Source organism: Fusarium tjaetaba (assembly GCF_013396195.1).
Source record: "Fusarium tjaetaba strain NRRL 66243 chromosome Unknown NRRL66243_c0000435, whole genome shotgun sequence".
NCBI classification, from domain to species: Eukaryota; Fungi; Ascomycota; class Sordariomycetes; order Hypocreales; family Nectriaceae; genus Fusarium; species Fusarium tjaetaba.
In genome coordinates this window covers 1-16430 of record NW_023501631.1, presented here as the reverse complement: position 1 = coordinate 16430, position 16430 = coordinate 1, and the positions used below count along the sequence as shown (strand labels likewise).

The window sequence follows — 16430 nt, the reverse complement described above, 5'->3', positions numbered from 1 at the left end:
GGGGGGGGGGGGGGGGGGGGGGGGGGTGCAGGGGTCTAAGTTCGTCAAGGGTTCAACGGCCAAACGTTGGTTGTACAAAAAGCAAAAATTCTGAACTTGACATCAGACTACATACAGACATTCGCGTTGGCCGATAAGCTCCAGATCGAATCGAGAAAACCACCATATCATGAGGATGAGGATGAGAATGAAAAATAAGCGAAACTGATATCGGGAGGTTTGGTATGCAAACAAACACAGCATTCACGTAGATCCATTGCAATGTCCTACAAGCGCAAGAATCACCCGATTTAGGCTTCGAGGGCGATGTTCGACAACCTCCGTGTTTTTTTCTCCTTTCCGTCACCGAAGGTTCGGCACGAGGGAATGTCTTGCGGATATTGTGATAGAAGAGCCATGAGTAGCGGGCCGAAGTTTGGACAAGGCGAGATGCGATCGACGGAAGAGCGGTGCGTTTATTTGTTTCTTCTTCCGTTTCTGAAGGATTCGTGCAACATGATAAGTTGTCATGTCATATCATGCATGAACACTTCTTTTGTGAACAGAAGAATCCGCTGTGGTCATTGAAAGAGGAAACTCCTGTTGGTCTGTGTTTATTCAACAATAATAGCGGCAACAGTGTACGGTTTGAATCCTTGCGACTTGACTTGTCATGCATGATGAGCCTGTCTGTGCCAGAGAGGGCATCATGGGCCGTGGCTCAACTCAGCAGCTCCACATGATCCCCGCTGGAAACATTCCCCTTTTACGAGTACGCAGTTCTTCCAACACAGTATCAATCAGCAAGAGAGAAGTTGATTGATGATATCTGAGTTACAGTACCTGAAGCGTGGCTGATTATTGGAGAGACCATTGGGCTTGAGAAATCTTGTCTCATTTATGGTGACCTCTCCATAAACGTCAAAGCACGGAGCGAGACACCATTCACAGTTTTGTGTCAAAAATCTAACACCAAGCCACAAACAACTAGACGCACAATTAGCTTAGCTCGACTGAAGTAATCCCGTCCCTTAAAACGTCAGTCACATTTCTCACCCCAAAGCATTTCATTGCGTGGCATCCCGCACATCTCACACTCGCCTCAAGTTGACCCCCGTGGCATATCTCATCAAGTCCGATCACCTCGCAAGGGCCCTTGTTCAGTACTCAGGTTGATTGTTTCCGTGATGGTCTCTTTTAGAGTTCAGTGAGTCGGCCGTCTTCAATGCATGGCAACATGAGTATCTCAAAGCATCACGGGTACAGTTGTCAGTGTATCAACAATGACACCTCGTGATTACTTGCATGTTTCCCCTAACCTCTTCTCCACTGTTGGGGAGACAAGACGGAGCTCCATCTTGATCCATCCTCGCCGACAAAAATAGCCAGGTAAACTTGGTATAAACTTGGAGCGTCAACTAACTCGCTACTTTTTTTGACACCCTGATTCAAGGTCAGAGGCTTTCTTCCTCAAAGCCGACATCAGCCAAGGCACTGCAAATAGCCTGGCCTGCACCGTGCCGCCGCGGCCGTGATTCCTGCCGCCCAGCCGCCGTTGTCCATCCTCCGACAATCCCTGTAATGGAAGAATCTTTTTTTTCCCATCTCATCTTTGCCAAAATCCCCCTCTCATTGAGCCTTTTCTCTGCTTTGCTATTTAGTGCTCAAGGGTGTAGTACGAGTGGTATGTAGTACATGCATTTTGTAAGTACTATGCAGTGTGCCAGAGAGTTCCTCTGAAGTACACACCCGTTGGTGGTGTAGAGGGCATTAATGCTACACACCCCTGGACCCCCTAGAGAAACACCCCGTCTTGTAGGCTCGTTCGCTCTGTTTACCCTTCTCCTCTCTCTGCCACTCTCTGCAGCGACCTTGCTTTACCTTGACCATGACCTTGAACCATGCAATGCCAATATGCATTGCATCTGCATCTGCATCTCTCTGCTGCTGCTTCTGTGCTGCAATAAAATCTCTCGCCATCCCCATCCCGCCTTTTCGCTCGCATGGCATCCTTACCCATAACTACCACCCATGTTCATGCTTGTTCTGCTCCTCCCTCTGACACCAACCCTCTCTCCATCTTATTCTCTTTTTCGTTTATTGGGCTACGTACAGGCTTAGGTTATCACTCTGCATCTCTAATTGCCTGCCTCTCCCTTCGTCCTCTTTCTTTCTTTCTCTCTTCTACACCATCCCATTCAACCTCCTCCTCTCTTCCCACTGCAGCCGATCTCTTGTCGAATCTCGGCTCCTTGGCTCCTCTTCTGTATTCTGGCCCTTCACCTCTACCGCTTCAGGGTTTAAATCGTTCCAACTCCCGCGCCCTAAGCAGCAAACTCTCAGCCAGCTTCAGCCCTTAACCGGCCTGAGCCAAGCTCAAAACTCCCCCGTCATTAGTGGACTGTGGCTTGCCCTCGCCCGTCCAGAGACCATTCAGCCAATCCGAGGAGCTTAGAAGGCCACTGGAAGTGCAAGATCGGATAAGACTAAGACCCTAGACAGGGCTGTTCGGATCGGGTCCATACATCCTGGGAGTCGTTACTTGGGCTCTCTAAAACGCTTCAATTCCCGTCTTCTGCGCTCTCTAGCTTCCATTTCTCCCCGCCGCACTCCCACTACCCACCCGGCCACTTCTTCCCTAGAAGGCCTGAGCCTCCGTCCGACCTGCCGAGTCCCTTGCCCTGTTGAGACAAGACGACACGAGACGTAAGCGATCAATTGAGGAACCGCTCACAGTGGACTTTTCGCAGTTGCAAACCTTGCTTTCACCTCCATCCTCATCTCTTCTCCGAGGTCTCAGCTGTTGGTTCTACCTATTCTCTTCACAACCAACATTCAAGCATCGCGCCAGGTTCGTTCCATCTTAGTGGACCCATCAAGCGTCAGACCAGGCCTGAACCAAACCAAGTCCAACTCGAATCATTTCGTTTCAACCAACCAGCCTTGGCTCTTTAATCTTAACCACCTACGACATCCTCTATCCTCCTGCAACTTTGGACATTTGACTTGGAGCTCTTTGACCTTTTGCCCAATCCATATCAAATTGCATTAACGCACTTGTACACCTTTCTACCCTTTCTTGTCCAGAGAGAACCTTTGTATCATCTAACGACGCCTACGACGATTACGACCATCACGAGACAAAAGAGGACTGATACGAGTCTCACCCAAGAAACGATCCAATTTCTATGCCTCTGTCCTCCCTGAGTGCTATGGTGCTTGCTTTACCAATTATTTCTCACTGATTCTATTTGATACCCACGAATTGGACTTTGATCCATCCGAGACACGAAACTCTGCCGATCACCCTACCTTTATTTGCCACCAGGTCCCCGATCAAGTCAAATCTCCCAACTTACCTCATTCCCCGTAAGTCTGCAAACACGCAGCTACCAGCTCTAGCATATATTGCAATTCCTCAATCCGACAGCTAGGGAGTCGGGTGAGCATCACCTGGCCCCTATACCTTCAGCCAACACGGCTCCACCGCTAGAAATAGACTTCCGCGACATGGCTATGGATGCGCTTAAAAATCTTGTCAATAACGTTCCGGACTGGCTACAGCGACTTGACGACCTCAGTGGCCAGATCGACCGACGCCAGGCCGAGCTGGCCGCTGTTGCTGCCGCAGAGGGCAAAAGTGCGGAGACAAAGTCGCTTCGCAACAAAGGCTCAACCGAGTCACTCAAGCCTAAAGATGATCCTCCAGTAGTTCACGCCGAGGTCCCAGCGAATGAGGACATCCTCGAAGATGGCGTAGGTGACAACATAGCACAGACACCAGTCAAGCCCGAGACACCCAAGGTGCATACCCCAAGCCCTGGTTCCATTCGTCAGCAACAAGAGATCATCAAAGCCGCACAAGCCAGAGCACGAGCTCAGGTTAGGAAGAAGCCTAAGTCGCCATCTATGATGTCTAACGAAGACGCCCCTACCGCTTATCGAACACGGAGCATGATCATTGTCTACTATGATAGCTATGTTCAGAGCTTCTTTGACGATCTTGTGAGGTTCGTCTCGTCAAGTCGAAACCTGATGCGCAAAGCCAAGATGGCCGCAAGAGTTGCCCAGATCAAGAAACTTGCGGAGCAAGACGTATCAGAGGATGGAAGTAATGACGACGCTCTCCCTTCACTACGATACATGAGCAGCAGGCGATTCGGTCCTATGTCAATATCTCGACCCGGTGCTGGCGACCAACCACCAGATGTATACGATAAGCTGGATAAGGGCCTCGAATTTGTGCAAAGCATGTGTGAGCACGGTGCTCATCAGTTCCTTCGCGATGGCGACTGTAACGACGAGATCAGCAAAGTACAGAAACGACTGACTGAGGTTCTCGAGATGGCCAAAACAGAAATGGAGCGCGTAGAGCGCGAAGAGCCTGAACTAGCAAAGGAAACAGGCGAGATGGGCAAAGTCCGGACACGGCGGCCCATAAGTATGCGCCGCGACATGGCCGTTGGCTTGAAGGAAAGCAGCCCGACACCTACCAAGGAGGAGAACAAGTTGGAGCCCGCAAAGCTCGAGGCCGCCGAACCTATTATCCCAGCAGATCCCATGGCACCTATGGCTGTGGATCCAAATATCATGGAAGCCGACGAGGGCATCGATGTCGAAATGGAACTTCCCAAACTGCAATATCGATCAACCCGGGCGATGCGCAGTCGTGGACCATAGCGTGGTCGCGAGTCGTGTGCCTGGGCCATCATTCTTGAAACACCATGACGAGAAGCTCAATTGTTTAAGGTACTTTGCTTTCAGCATCGCTCGTGTTACTACTCATTGAGATCATCATTGGCGTCACGGACTGGGGAGGAAGAAAGCTTTAAAAAAGGGGGGAAAACTCGCTGGAATTTGTTTTGGTTATTCCCATGTGCAGTGGTTATACTAGTATGAAAAGATCTGGAAACATTTACTCGAGCTGCATCGCCTCAACCTCCTTGGTGACCTTGTCTGCTAACTTCTCGCTGGTCTTCTTCTTCTTGTTGTTTTTCTTGTTCTTCTTCTTCTCGACTCGTCCAGTTGCCTATATACCTAAGTTAGTAAGTTCTTATAATCTAGAAAAGGTAGAACTTACGAGGCGAAATGTACAGCCCGTAGGGGCCATGGTGCCCCCACCACTCAAGATAGTGATAGTGCCAGCTAAGATCAATTAGTATACATAACTTGCATAAAGGTAACTTGCATAATTCATAAATAGGATACTTACGGACAGAACGACAGGTATCGGCCGTGTGATTGGCCTTCTTGCAGTATGAACAAAACAACCGGGAACTCTTCTTCTTAGTGGCTGGGGCCTCGCCCCCAGCCACACCACCAGCCACAGGCGCACTGGTTGATCCCCCCTCTGGACCCTGGGGAGGCGGGTTGTTCTATGTACCATGTTAGTGAGGATGTTTCGAGAGTGTTGCGACGTATGTCTGGTGTTGTCGGCAGATATCTGGGAGACAGTGGCAGAGTGTCTGAAAGACATTGGGAGAGTGTCTGAAAGACATTGGGAGAGTGTCTGAAAGACTTTGGGGAGATGTCGGAGAGGGATCGTGAATGAATCTAGGAGATATCGGAGTGATAGGAAAGACCTTGGAGTATACTTACGTTGGAAGTGGTGGATGTCTATTGAAGAAAACAGTTAGTATATTGGATCAGATGTTTGTCAGTTGTATGAGAATGAACTTACGGAAGCCATTTTTTTCGTGAAAAAAAAAAAAAAAAATTTTTTATACGCGGGACTACAGACAGGTTAGCAATTTGTAAATATCAAGTGATAATAACAGTTGAGAATAGTAATTGCTTGGCGATCCAGCTGAGGAAGAGATGTGAGAGAAATGTGAGCGGTGTTGGAGGATATAAGAAACGCGTGGATATGAGACTCAGGACAGGGGAACCCGATGAGTGGTTTCAAGACAGCTGAAACGTGATGGGTGGTTTGGAAATGGATATGAGGCTTTGAGAAGCCAATCCTAGAAATGTCAAGAGGTCCGGAGAGAAGTGAAGACTATCACGCCATCGTGAAGTTTGCTGGGGAACACTGAGATGGCGCGATGAGGATGGAAGAGCACCAAGGAGCACGATAGCACTAGCATCTGCGCCAAGAGAGCCTCAAGTTGTGTAAACTACACGCGTCCGTTGTATGCGCGTGGCTCGTAAGATGTCGGACTTCATGCTCAGGAGTGCGTAGGGACTGTGACAGAAGCGAGGAGACTGGAACGACGAGCGGGAACCACGCTTCGCATAAATATGTAGTGATAGGCAAACTCCAGCAAGGGGAAGAGAGGATCCGATGAGTTCAGAGAGTAGGGTAAATGAAGGAATCTCCAAAGAGGTCGCGAAATGAGACGCGGTGACTGGAACGACAAGAAGACGCGGGAAAGAAACAGTGCAGATAACGATACAGTAATAACAGGCAGATCCATATGCGAATACAGTCGAAGAGAAGAAATCAAAGGGCAGAGGAAATGAAGGGATCGTCAACTTACGATTGTGGTTGTGATGGCTGAAGAAAGAAGAAAAAAAAAAGAAGAGATCGCGAGAACAGAGAGGTCTTGACTTACCTGGCATACCCCGCTCGTAGGCACTCACGTGCCAGGCATTTCAATGTCTTGCCACTGGCAAGCTGTGATCAAGTATATATGATATTCTCAACATGATAATCTCCTCACAAACGTAGATGATAGGTACCTCCTGACCGCATCCGAGCTGCATCAGCCTTCTAAGTGGCTAGACGAAGAGGGGATTAGATGGCCAAGGTTTATCCGGGATTAGATACTGATCAGTAACTTGATCGGATAAGTTTATGTACAGTATGCAGCCTGAAGATATCTTGGTTATTGCTTCTAAGCTCTAGATGCGAGTGAACCCTCTGTCACTTGGAACTTCGACGCAACATGATACCATAACAATATGAGATCATTCGGATAGCTATACAGTGAAATTATTATCATCCTGTATCTGTTTTTATACAGTGACTAAATGTACTTCCGTAGGACGCGGCATTGCTCATGTCATGGTCTCAAGTGGCAAGGCGTCACCTCCACGTTGAGGCCATTACAACTACCTACATTGAGGGCAAGATAGCATACAATACAAAAGCGCATTTACATATGCATATAGCCATGTCTGATTTGCAGTATGTTCACTTGATCACATTGTTTCATAATCGAAGAGTTATAACAGCATTATCTTCCTAACCACTTAAGCCTACTATCACCATTTCAACAACGGTGAACCTACCACATAGCTCAAGATCGTCAATCATTCTGGGAACAAACAGTCGTATGTGCTACCTTTTCGATATATGCCTCTGTCAACATCAACTGCACTCGTCAACTGAAATCGAAGGGTAAATTATGGCAACTTCAAAAGTGAGCAAGGAGTTTTCCAGCTACTTGGACCGCTTACTACCACAGGCAGTGCCAACAAGCATCAATATTGCTAAATGGGACAACGAACACTATGGAAGCAGCCCGCCTGTCAGCCAAAAGAAACGTCTTTCGGCCTCCTTTCATCTCTCACAATATACTGAACACCGCAGTGTAGCTGAATGATAGTTTACTGGAGCACAGGAGCCACGGCGGTTGAATCATGAGCCAGCCAAAGATCCTAGAGGGCTCTCGTCAGGCATGGCAGTCTTTTGGAACTTGAAAGTGGACTCTCACTCGTTTACTAAATCGGAACGGGCTATTTTGGGAGGTTTCGCAAACTCGAGAAGAACCTTCATGAGTTCGTCTTGTGTCAGGAGATCGCCGGTTTCGATATGCAGAGCTTTTGTAAACAATCATCATATCTCTATACAAGTCCCTGATGACCCCATGCAAGATATAGCGCGGCTGCGTTGGGATGGCTGTGGCAATTGGAGTGCGCCCTTCCACACGGCAATGTTTTCCGGTCAACTTGTGAATAGGTACTTACATTTCACCGCCACCGAATCCATCGACATCAGGATGCATGGTATAAGAGTACTCAATGGTAGAGGGGCCACCGACAATGGTGCTGGTGCTGTCAAGGCCGCAGTTTGTCGCCTTTACATCAGGGCAGTGAATAGCAAGAGTAGTCGCGCCGCACTTCACAGCAACAATAGAGCCTTCAAGAGGCTGAGGATCGAACATGGGGAGGGGGAATTCAACGGTCGTAGTCTGGGCCGCAATAGAATTGGGCAGGAAGGGCTAAACAGCCCCGGAGTATCTCATTGCTGGAAAACGGGGGACCGTCTTCCACCTTTCATTGTTACCGCTGGCGTCAACAAGCTCAACGGTAACGACGATGCTTCTGCTACCGAGGCCGCTGGCTCTGAGGCTACTTCTGCCGATAAGCCCAAGGACACTGGTGCCAAGGCCACTGATACCGCTGACGCTACTACTGCTTCTTCTGATGCTGCTGCCACTCCCGTAAGCTCCGACAATGCTGCTGGCCCTATGATTACCCAGAATGTTGTTCTGGCTGCGGCTGCTGTTGTTGGTGGTGCTGCTATGTTGCTGTAGATGTGAGCATGTGGGTTGGACAAGCGTTTTGTAGTAATGATGCCTAATTCAACATTTATCAATTCGGGGCCAAATTATGAATGACATGCAATGTCAATATAGTGACAATCGATCGACAAAGCAAGGTTTCGGCAATCAGCGCCACTACCGGTATAAAACTATTGACAATAGCTCCATCCTGGTAGCTCCATCCTGGTAGCCAGCCACTTATGTCACGTATTGGACAATGGATACTGAGAATGACACTCATTGAGTCACGGTTCATCAACTTGAACGTAGTATTAGCCTCTTGTTATTTGGGCTATAGAAGCAACTCCCAAATGGTAGCAACAAGACTGAGTTTACCAATAACCGCCATGATAAACTAGCATCATGCATAACATCTCGCTACTAAAGAATGAGCAATCTGTGAACAACGCGAGGATGCAAATAAAAAGACAAGAAGAAAAGGGTATCACGTATGCGCACGAGATGTTCAAGGTCTACTCAGTTGCGGTCCTCTCGCCCATCAAGCCAACTGGTACACTGGATGCAGCGAATAGACTACATAGTGTTAGTCGCAAGCCCATATTGAGGTTCGACCGTCTCACCTTTTCGTTGATGCGCTGTCTGCAGTACTTGCACTTCTTTGTGTGCTTGATGATGGGTTCAGATGAAGCAAGCTGCCACAAGTGCGCGAGTCCATAGAGAGCGATGCCCAGCACAAGAAAGGATATCATTTGGCCAACAAAAGATCTACTAGCTGTGAGTTTGGATATCCTCAAGACGTTTAGAATGCCTACCCATATGCTAGGACAACGGCACCGTCCTCTTGGGCCTGATGAAGGGTGTTGTAGCCGGTTGTCTTATTGAAGTTTGGTCCTTTTTGCAGAACGGCAAACTTTTCCTCCATGTTTCTGTTGAGTGGGAGGAGAACCGAGATAGGTGGCATTAATACATCGCTCACGAAAGACTTTACTAAGTCTGTGAAGGCGGCCGCAAGACTATCCAGTCTGTTAGTCGCCTTCACCGCGAATCCAGGAGACTTCATACATCAAACCAACGGCAATCTTGAGGATATCATCTTGAAACGCAAAGTCGACGAAGCCTTCCCAGAAGCGCTTAACTCTCTTGTGGCCTCGACCAAGCAGGGACTCTGACTCTCCCGAGCCAGACTCCTCGTCGTGAGATCTGCCAGGCATGGTGTGATAGTTTGGACGTGATGTTCTCCAGAGGCCAGACAGCCAGGACATGGGCGAGGAGTAGAATGATTAAGGGTTTCTTATGTTCAGATAGCCAGAATGCTACCAATGCTATAATTACTTGGCCGTGGAAGTTAGAATCAAGGACCGGGTGCCGAAGTGACACGCGCTACACGCGGTTGTTGGTTGGTGCCTGTGACGTCATGTGTACACAACCGCACTTACAGGGTACCTGACTGTCTCACCAATTACGGCCATACCTTTACAGATAAATCAGTAATCTATCTGTATATGTGAATACATTCGAGGAACTAGTAATTCATAAATAGAATGAGTAGAACATGATACGCCGTATATAGGTTGCTAAGTGCCTTGAAGGGTCTTTCCTTGAAACCAAACAAGGTTGGCGATCGTCATTGTACAAGCACACTCGTGAGGGTACTGATATTCATACAGCGAGCGATAGGGAAAGCCCCGAAGTAAATATGCCAGCAAGCCTAGAGCTTTGTGATAATACTTCTTATATCACGATACCTCGTGTATCAAGTCTTCTCGCAAACCCGAGATAATCACACGTTATAGTGCTTGTCATAAGTTTGACAAAGCATAGGCTAGGAGAGGAAAACCTTAGGATATTGGCCCTAGGTGATATAAAGACTGAGGCAACTTGGTATAAGTTTAGGATAAATTTACTATAAACTTAGGATAGCCTTTACTAAGTTTATTTCGATATTGTATGTTGAAGTCTGATGTTTTACTACTTAAGAGCATGACAATTTGAATGACAGAAACAAACACATTCGCTTAGAGATTAGATAGGCCAGCTATCGCATTACTATCTGAGTGTCTAGATGTGCCAATCTTGTGGTTTGTATAAAAAAAGTCCGAGTACCTAGGGAATCATTCTGAAACTGCAAAAGGAAAGTAAAACACTTTGGTATCATAGGCGCGCCCAATCTGGTTAACAAAAATCCATCATCAGTCTAGTCATCATGTCTCATCAAATCTAGTAGCTCCCCTTTCGTGGCTTCCACTGTCTCTTCCTCTCGCGTCGCATAAGACACAAGTGCATGACCCAGTAGATAGCTGCGATAATCATGAGAGCAGCAGCAGCCCAGGTCAGCGCTAGGAACTTATTTCCAACAGACGCTGACAGTCCAACATCATCACCGACGTCGTTGATCTTGTTTACACCCTTCTTGCCAGCCACAGTGACTAGAATGCTGGCGATGAGGAGCACAAGAGCGGCGAGACCCGAAAGAATGACGTTGACGGCGTTGACGCCGCGGCGAGCGAAGAGGAAGAATGCGCCGGCGCTCGCGACCATGGCGAGGCCAGAGAAACCCACTGCGAGGACGTAGAAGACGAATGTGACCAGGAGAGCCGTGTTGAGAAGATCGATAGAATCTTGGATGTCATCGGGCCAGTTAATGTCAGCAAGGTTCAGCTGGAAAGGACCAACTTCAAGTTGCTTGTCGAGCATCTCGGTGAGGTTGAAGCGTTCTATAAGATTAGCAATCGTTGTGAATCAAAGATAGTGTTCTACTCACTCTCAGGGGCAGAGTTGGTGCAGTTTGTGACGTTGTATCCAGCACCAGGACTGGTGGCATTGGGCTTGTACTGTCCATCACATGTAGCCATGACATGAATGGAGTACCACTCCGAAATACCAATAGTGTCGGCCAGCTTGTCTGCAACGTCGCCAGTGATGTCGTTGATCTTTCCCTTGACATCGTCTTTAACTTCGTTCCACTTGTCGGTGACCTTGCCAAAGAAGCCGTCATCTTCATCGTTGTCATTAGAAGAAGCGTCGCTGTCAGTGTCGAGAACGTTATGGCCAATCATTGAAGTATTGAGCTAAACTGTCAGCTTGAGTTTTTGAGAAGTTGCTTTAAACCTACCCGTGCAACAGAGTATTCTTCCATAAACCCTTCTTTGTGACCAGCAAAAAGGCAGAGCATTGAGAGGATAAAGGCCACCATGGACAGCACCAGGGGCAAGAGGACGAAGAACCTCGACAACATGGCTACGGCGTGTGATACTGCGAAAGCGGAGTGTCTTCAAGTTGTAGAAATACGAAAATCAACAATTCAAAGGAATGTCCAGTAGACACCGGGGAAGTCAAGTTGACTTTGCGGGTGGTGTAGTGAAATAAATACTTGGCTAGTACTGAGACCCTGCCCGTCAATGATGCAAACTTCGACAGCGCATAACCAAGGATGATTCGCGCACAGAGCTTCAGAAGAGTCTACCAAGCCAAGCTAAAAAGAGCACAAACGCCAGAGATTCAGAACAAGCTCAAGGCCGTGTTCATGAGCGCATCGCCGTGCAAATCATGACCCCAAACAACGGCCAAATCCGAAACAGACCAATCATACATTGAGCGCTTGCGTCACTGGCTGGGCTGCTTCTTTTGTTTCTTTTCTTGGCTGGGGATTCTTTGAGGGTTGCATCAAGAATGGCTGGGAAAACCGGTTGTGCAGGGGTCGGGGCTGGGATGGACGTCAGCCACTTGATCAATCGACAGTGGACGCGTGTGAAACAAAAGGGGACAGGGGTCAAGAATTGGGTCTGCTTAATCATTGTTTCTATGTTTGTTCTTTATTTCGTGAAAGAGGCCTCTTTCTCGTATTTGATGCACTGTTGATGGTGGACCGTATGGGTCCGTTGACCGAACCAAGATGGATATGGACCCTGAATATCTTCATTAGAGTTGTGCATAGTGTCACGGGTGAGGCTTGCCGATAGCCCGGTCGAGAAGTGATTCACTGCCTCACTTCTTTGATGCTTGCAAGAGTGAAAGACTCCGATGCCAGCCGCCCCCAGACTGCTCTTCCTGTCTTTTGGCGATCAATCAACGCCGATGATACTAAGAGGCTGTTCTTCAATTATAGTCTTCCAACCTTGTTATTGTGACTATCCTCGTCCACCCAGCATCCAAGAGCGGGTCATCCGCTCATCTATCCGGTCGGCTTCCGTAGCTCAGTTGGTTAGAGCGTCGTACTAATACTTCAATCCGAGTGTTCGGTAATGCGAAGGTCTCAGGTTCAAGCCCTGGCGGGAGCAATCCCAACGCCTTCCGGATGTTTCTTTTTGTCGATTTTTGCTCTTCTCAAAGAGTGATTGTGGTTGTGATGCGGACTGGTGATGAAGTGGCTGGTGTTGAGTAATGATAGACACGTAGTGTATGTAGCACTGTGAGCAGGCATGAACCTGTTGTTACTCAGACTCGTTTCTTTGACTATCGGGACGATCGAGTCTTTCTTTGTCACACTGAACACTGGGCCAGAGCCAACCATGACCCCAATTACTTCGATCTCGAGGCTCCAGGTAACACTAAGCATTGCAAGCTCGACGCCCTTACACAGGCGATCCTTCTATAAGGACATAATCTCATGGGTTCACTTAATTGAGCCACAGCACTACACTCATTTTTCCAGGCGCTGAACTCAGAGTCGTACCATCGAATGAGTTCCCTGACCTAAGAATGCGTCGTCAACTATTGATGATCCACGTTGCCAACGACCCACGTATGACGAGTCCAGAGCCTAAATAAAGATGAGAAAAATGTCGCACAGCTTTCACAGAGGTTAGAGACGTGGGTTATCTCCATTAAAGCAGATAAATGACTCGTTTGCTTCTGGCTCTTCTTCCACCACTTAGAGCAGTGCTCAACGGTTGATTTTCAGCCATATTCCAAGCCTCAAACTTTGCTGCTCAGAGGCGAGTTAAGAAAATGAAGCTTATTTTTGATCCACGTTACTTTACAAAGGCCTAGAGACTTGCGTTGCAATGATACCATCGGTATCCCTGCTTAGATTGATGGTCAAATCTTGATAATTGAATGGATATGTTTCATGAGCCGCTGTCAAGATCTTAGCCAAAGCCAAGACACGGTTATGCTCCCCGGAATCTTCTTCCCGGGGTAACTGACATGGTTGCTATTTTGGGTTGTCTCATCACCATTCTCTGGGGTTGCTTCCATTCCAGATGTTAAACTCATCTCTTGTAGCTAAACGCCTCGAGATTTCTTCTGGCCGTTTCTTTTGTCGTTACCAACGGCCAACGGCTATCGGCAAAATGCGCATCCTTGGCCCGAATTGACTTTTCATGGCGTCCTTCGATCGAAAGTCTACGAAGCCGAATCCACACTTACACAAACTTCCTCACACTGGCTGCCTCGATGCTTAACCACGTATTTCACGCTATGAGTTTATCATGAACACAGTGCAAGGCAGTGACACGTCCTGATCTTTCTTTTATCCCGCGAGTGGCGTGTTAGACTTTTTATCGACGACTGATCGGGAAACTGATGAGGGCACCTCAACAACTGACGGGCCGACGGAGTGACTTGAGATGGACCTATGTTGCCACTGATTTGCTATGTGGATTCGTCAGTGGCCTTGTATTCTTGGAGTAACTATGCAAGTTGAGTGAAGAGTCTGCCTCGATCGGGCCTCGAATTGGCTCGGATGCGTGCGTGTTTGCGTGTACCTGCATGAGTACGTAGAATTATTCATCTTCGACGTGTCTTCGATCTAGTTGTGGTTCACCTTCTTAAGACAATCTCATTTCCATCTCTCTTTCTTTCCTGTCCATCTTCCATATTTATTTCTTGTGCCTTTATCTTTTTCCTAAGGACATACTCTCGTTACTATAGTCCAGAGTTTCTTGCATTTGCGTTACACTATTATCGTACTATCAGTCACAATGCCTTCCATCAACAGTCTCCTCACAATGGCCCTGGCAGGCTCAGCCAGCGCTGCGTTCCAGGGTTTCAACTATGGCTCGACATTCACAGATGGAAGAGTGAAGGCTCAGTCCGACTTTGAGAACGAGTTCAAGACCGCCGCTGGTCTCGAGGGCACCAGTGGCGCCTTCACCAGTGCTCGCCTTTACACCATGATCCAGGGTGGCTCAATCAGCCAACCCATCTCTGCTATTCCTGCTGCCATCAATACCAAGACAAGCCTGCTCTTTGGTCTCTGGGCTTCTGGTGACGGTTTCGCCAACGAGATCGCCGCTCTTAAGAGCACTGTCGACCAGTACTGTGGACAACTCGACGGCCTTGTGGCTGGTATTTCTGTTGGAAGTGAGGATCTCTACCGTATTTCTCCTACCGGTATCAAAGCCAATGAGAACCCGGGTACCAACCCTGATGTCCTCGTCGACTACATCAAGCAGACTCGTGCTGCTATCAAGGGCACTTGCCTTGAGTCTGTCGCCATCGGTCATGTCGATACATGGACCGCATATGCCAATGCTTCCAACAATGCTGTCATTGAGGCCTGTGACTGGCTTGGCATGGATGCTTATCCTTATTTTGAAGATACCAAGAACAACCCCATCTCCGAGGGTGCAAACCTCTTCAAGACTGCCTGGAACGAGGTCAAGGCTGTTGCCAAGGGCAAGGAGATCTGGGTCACTGAGACCGGATGGCCCGTCAGCGGCAAGACATATGGCAAGGCCGTTCCCTCCACCAAGAATGCTCGCACGTTCTACGAGGATGTCGGCTGTCCTATGTTTGGAGATATCAATGTCTGGTGGTACACACTCCAGGACTCTGCTCCCCAGACTCCCAACCCCAGTTTTGGCGTCATTGGCTCCGAGTTGACCGAGAAGCCCCTTTACGACCTGAGCTGTGATGAGAAGAGCAAGAAGGGATCTCTGGTGAGCCGCAGCAACAATGGCAACGTTGAGCACCGCTTCGTCAGCCCTTCTTTCGCAACTGGTAACTATACCAATGGAACTGCGCCTGTCGTGCCTGGCACTCCCACTTCTCTTGTACCTACTCCTTCTTCCACCTCCGGCAATGGTGGTTCTGCCGCAACCCCCTTGCCTGGCAGCGGTGCTCAGCAGCTCAACTCAATGAGTGCTGCTGCTGTCGCATTCATTCTTGCCGCTGCTCTGTTGTAAGCGGAATGTTTATGATTAAGTTATGATTTCTCGGATATAGAATCGGAATTGGTAATGGGCATTGGGACAGGACATCAAAACCAGGCGCACCTGAGTACATACATATGAGCACATAATTTACCAATGAGTCGGCATGTGTATATGATGATAATTGAATGATATGAGATGTACAATTTCGAGGTATCGGTTGATTGTGACATTGGATGAATCAGTTAAAAGAGATAAAGGTAATGGGAGCAGACCTTTGGCTTGTATAGTCGTAAGCGTCGAGATTCCTTTACAGAAAAGATCGCAATACAATATATCACCCTTATTCATGCCTTCATCAAGACATCTAATGTAAAACATGATGACTATGTATACTATTATAAGCTTTAGGTTAATACTATCTAAATTAAGACTTATTAAAATAAAATATTAGAGAACCCTTCCCAAACTTTAATAATACTTACTAAACGGTCCTAAAGCTTATTTTTATTCATTCACGTTGGCCACGCGATTAGTTACGATAAAAGTCTAGCTGAATGAAACTGACGTATATTTTTTTTTTTTTTTTTTTGGCTGCGCAAGCGCAAGGGAGGTAGGTAGAGGGTAAACAACCTCGATGTGTCTTGTTATAGTGGTTATGCTAGTATTGTAGAAAGACCTAGAAACCTTTACTCGAGCTGCATTGCCTCAACCTCCTGAGTGGCCTTATCTGCCAACTTCTCGTTGGTCTTCTTCTTCTTATTGTTCTTCTTGTTGTTCTTCTTCTTCTTTTCAATTCGTCCAGTCGCCTATATACCAAAGTCAGTAAGCTATTCAATAGGTATCTAGTAGAGGTAACTTACAAGCCGAAAAGTGCAGCCTGTTGGGGCCATGGTGCCCCCACCAC

At 47.8% G+C, this 16430-nt stretch overlaps 6 protein-coding genes across 6 annotated transcripts; 3 read left to right on the top strand and 3 right to left on the bottom strand.

Annotated features, from left to right (window-relative positions):
* Window positions 1–3489: 3489 nt before the first annotated feature.
* On the top strand, window positions 3490–4659 carry FTJAE_13550 (uncharacterized protein; the record flags this gene model as incomplete). The annotated part of the gene is made up of 1 exon (XM_037346706.1): window positions 3490–4659. The coding sequence occupies one exon, from the start codon at window positions 3490–3492 to the stop codon at window positions 4657–4659; it is 1170 nt and encodes a 389-aa protein (XP_037199428.1).
* A 235-nt stretch (window positions 4660–4894) lies between these two features.
* On the bottom strand, window positions 4895–5668 carry FTJAE_13549 (uncharacterized protein; the record flags this gene model as incomplete). Its single annotated transcript, XM_037346704.1, has 5 exons — window positions 4895–5008; window positions 5060–5124; window positions 5192–5354; window positions 5578–5595; window positions 5660–5668. The coding sequence occupies 5 exons, from the start codon at window positions 5666–5668 to the stop codon at window positions 4895–4897; spliced, it is 369 nt and encodes a 122-aa protein (XP_037199427.1).
* A 2254-nt stretch (window positions 5669–7922) lies between these two features.
* On the top strand, window positions 7923–8459 carry FTJAE_13548 (uncharacterized protein; the record flags this gene model as incomplete). Its single annotated transcript, XM_037346703.1, has 1 exon — window positions 7923–8459. One exon carries the CDS (start codon window positions 7923–7925, stop codon window positions 8457–8459), a length of 537 nt encoding a protein of 178 aa, XP_037199426.1.
* A 486-nt stretch (window positions 8460–8945) lies between these two features.
* Window positions 8946–9640, bottom strand: FTJAE_13547 (large conductance mechanosensitive channel; the record flags this gene model as incomplete). The annotated part of the gene is made up of 4 exons (XM_037346702.1): window positions 8946–9002; window positions 9050–9194; window positions 9242–9442; window positions 9492–9640. 4 exons carry the CDS (start codon window positions 9638–9640, stop codon window positions 8946–8948), a joined length of 552 nt encoding a protein of 183 aa, XP_037199425.1.
* A 1006-nt stretch (window positions 9641–10646) lies between these two features.
* On the bottom strand, window positions 10647–11664 carry FTJAE_13546 (uncharacterized protein; the record flags this gene model as incomplete). Its single annotated transcript, XM_037346701.1, has 3 exons — window positions 10647–11143; window positions 11191–11497; window positions 11542–11664. 3 exons carry the CDS (start codon window positions 11662–11664, stop codon window positions 10647–10649), a joined length of 927 nt encoding a protein of 308 aa, XP_037199424.1.
* A 2686-nt stretch (window positions 11665–14350) lies between these two features.
* FTJAE_13545 (murein transglycosylase) lies at window positions 14351–15556 on the top strand (the record flags this gene model as incomplete). Its single annotated transcript, XM_037346700.1, has 1 exon — window positions 14351–15556. The coding sequence occupies one exon, from the start codon at window positions 14351–14353 to the stop codon at window positions 15554–15556; it is 1206 nt and encodes a 401-aa protein (XP_037199423.1).
* Between the last annotated feature and the right edge of the window lie 874 nt (window positions 15557–16430).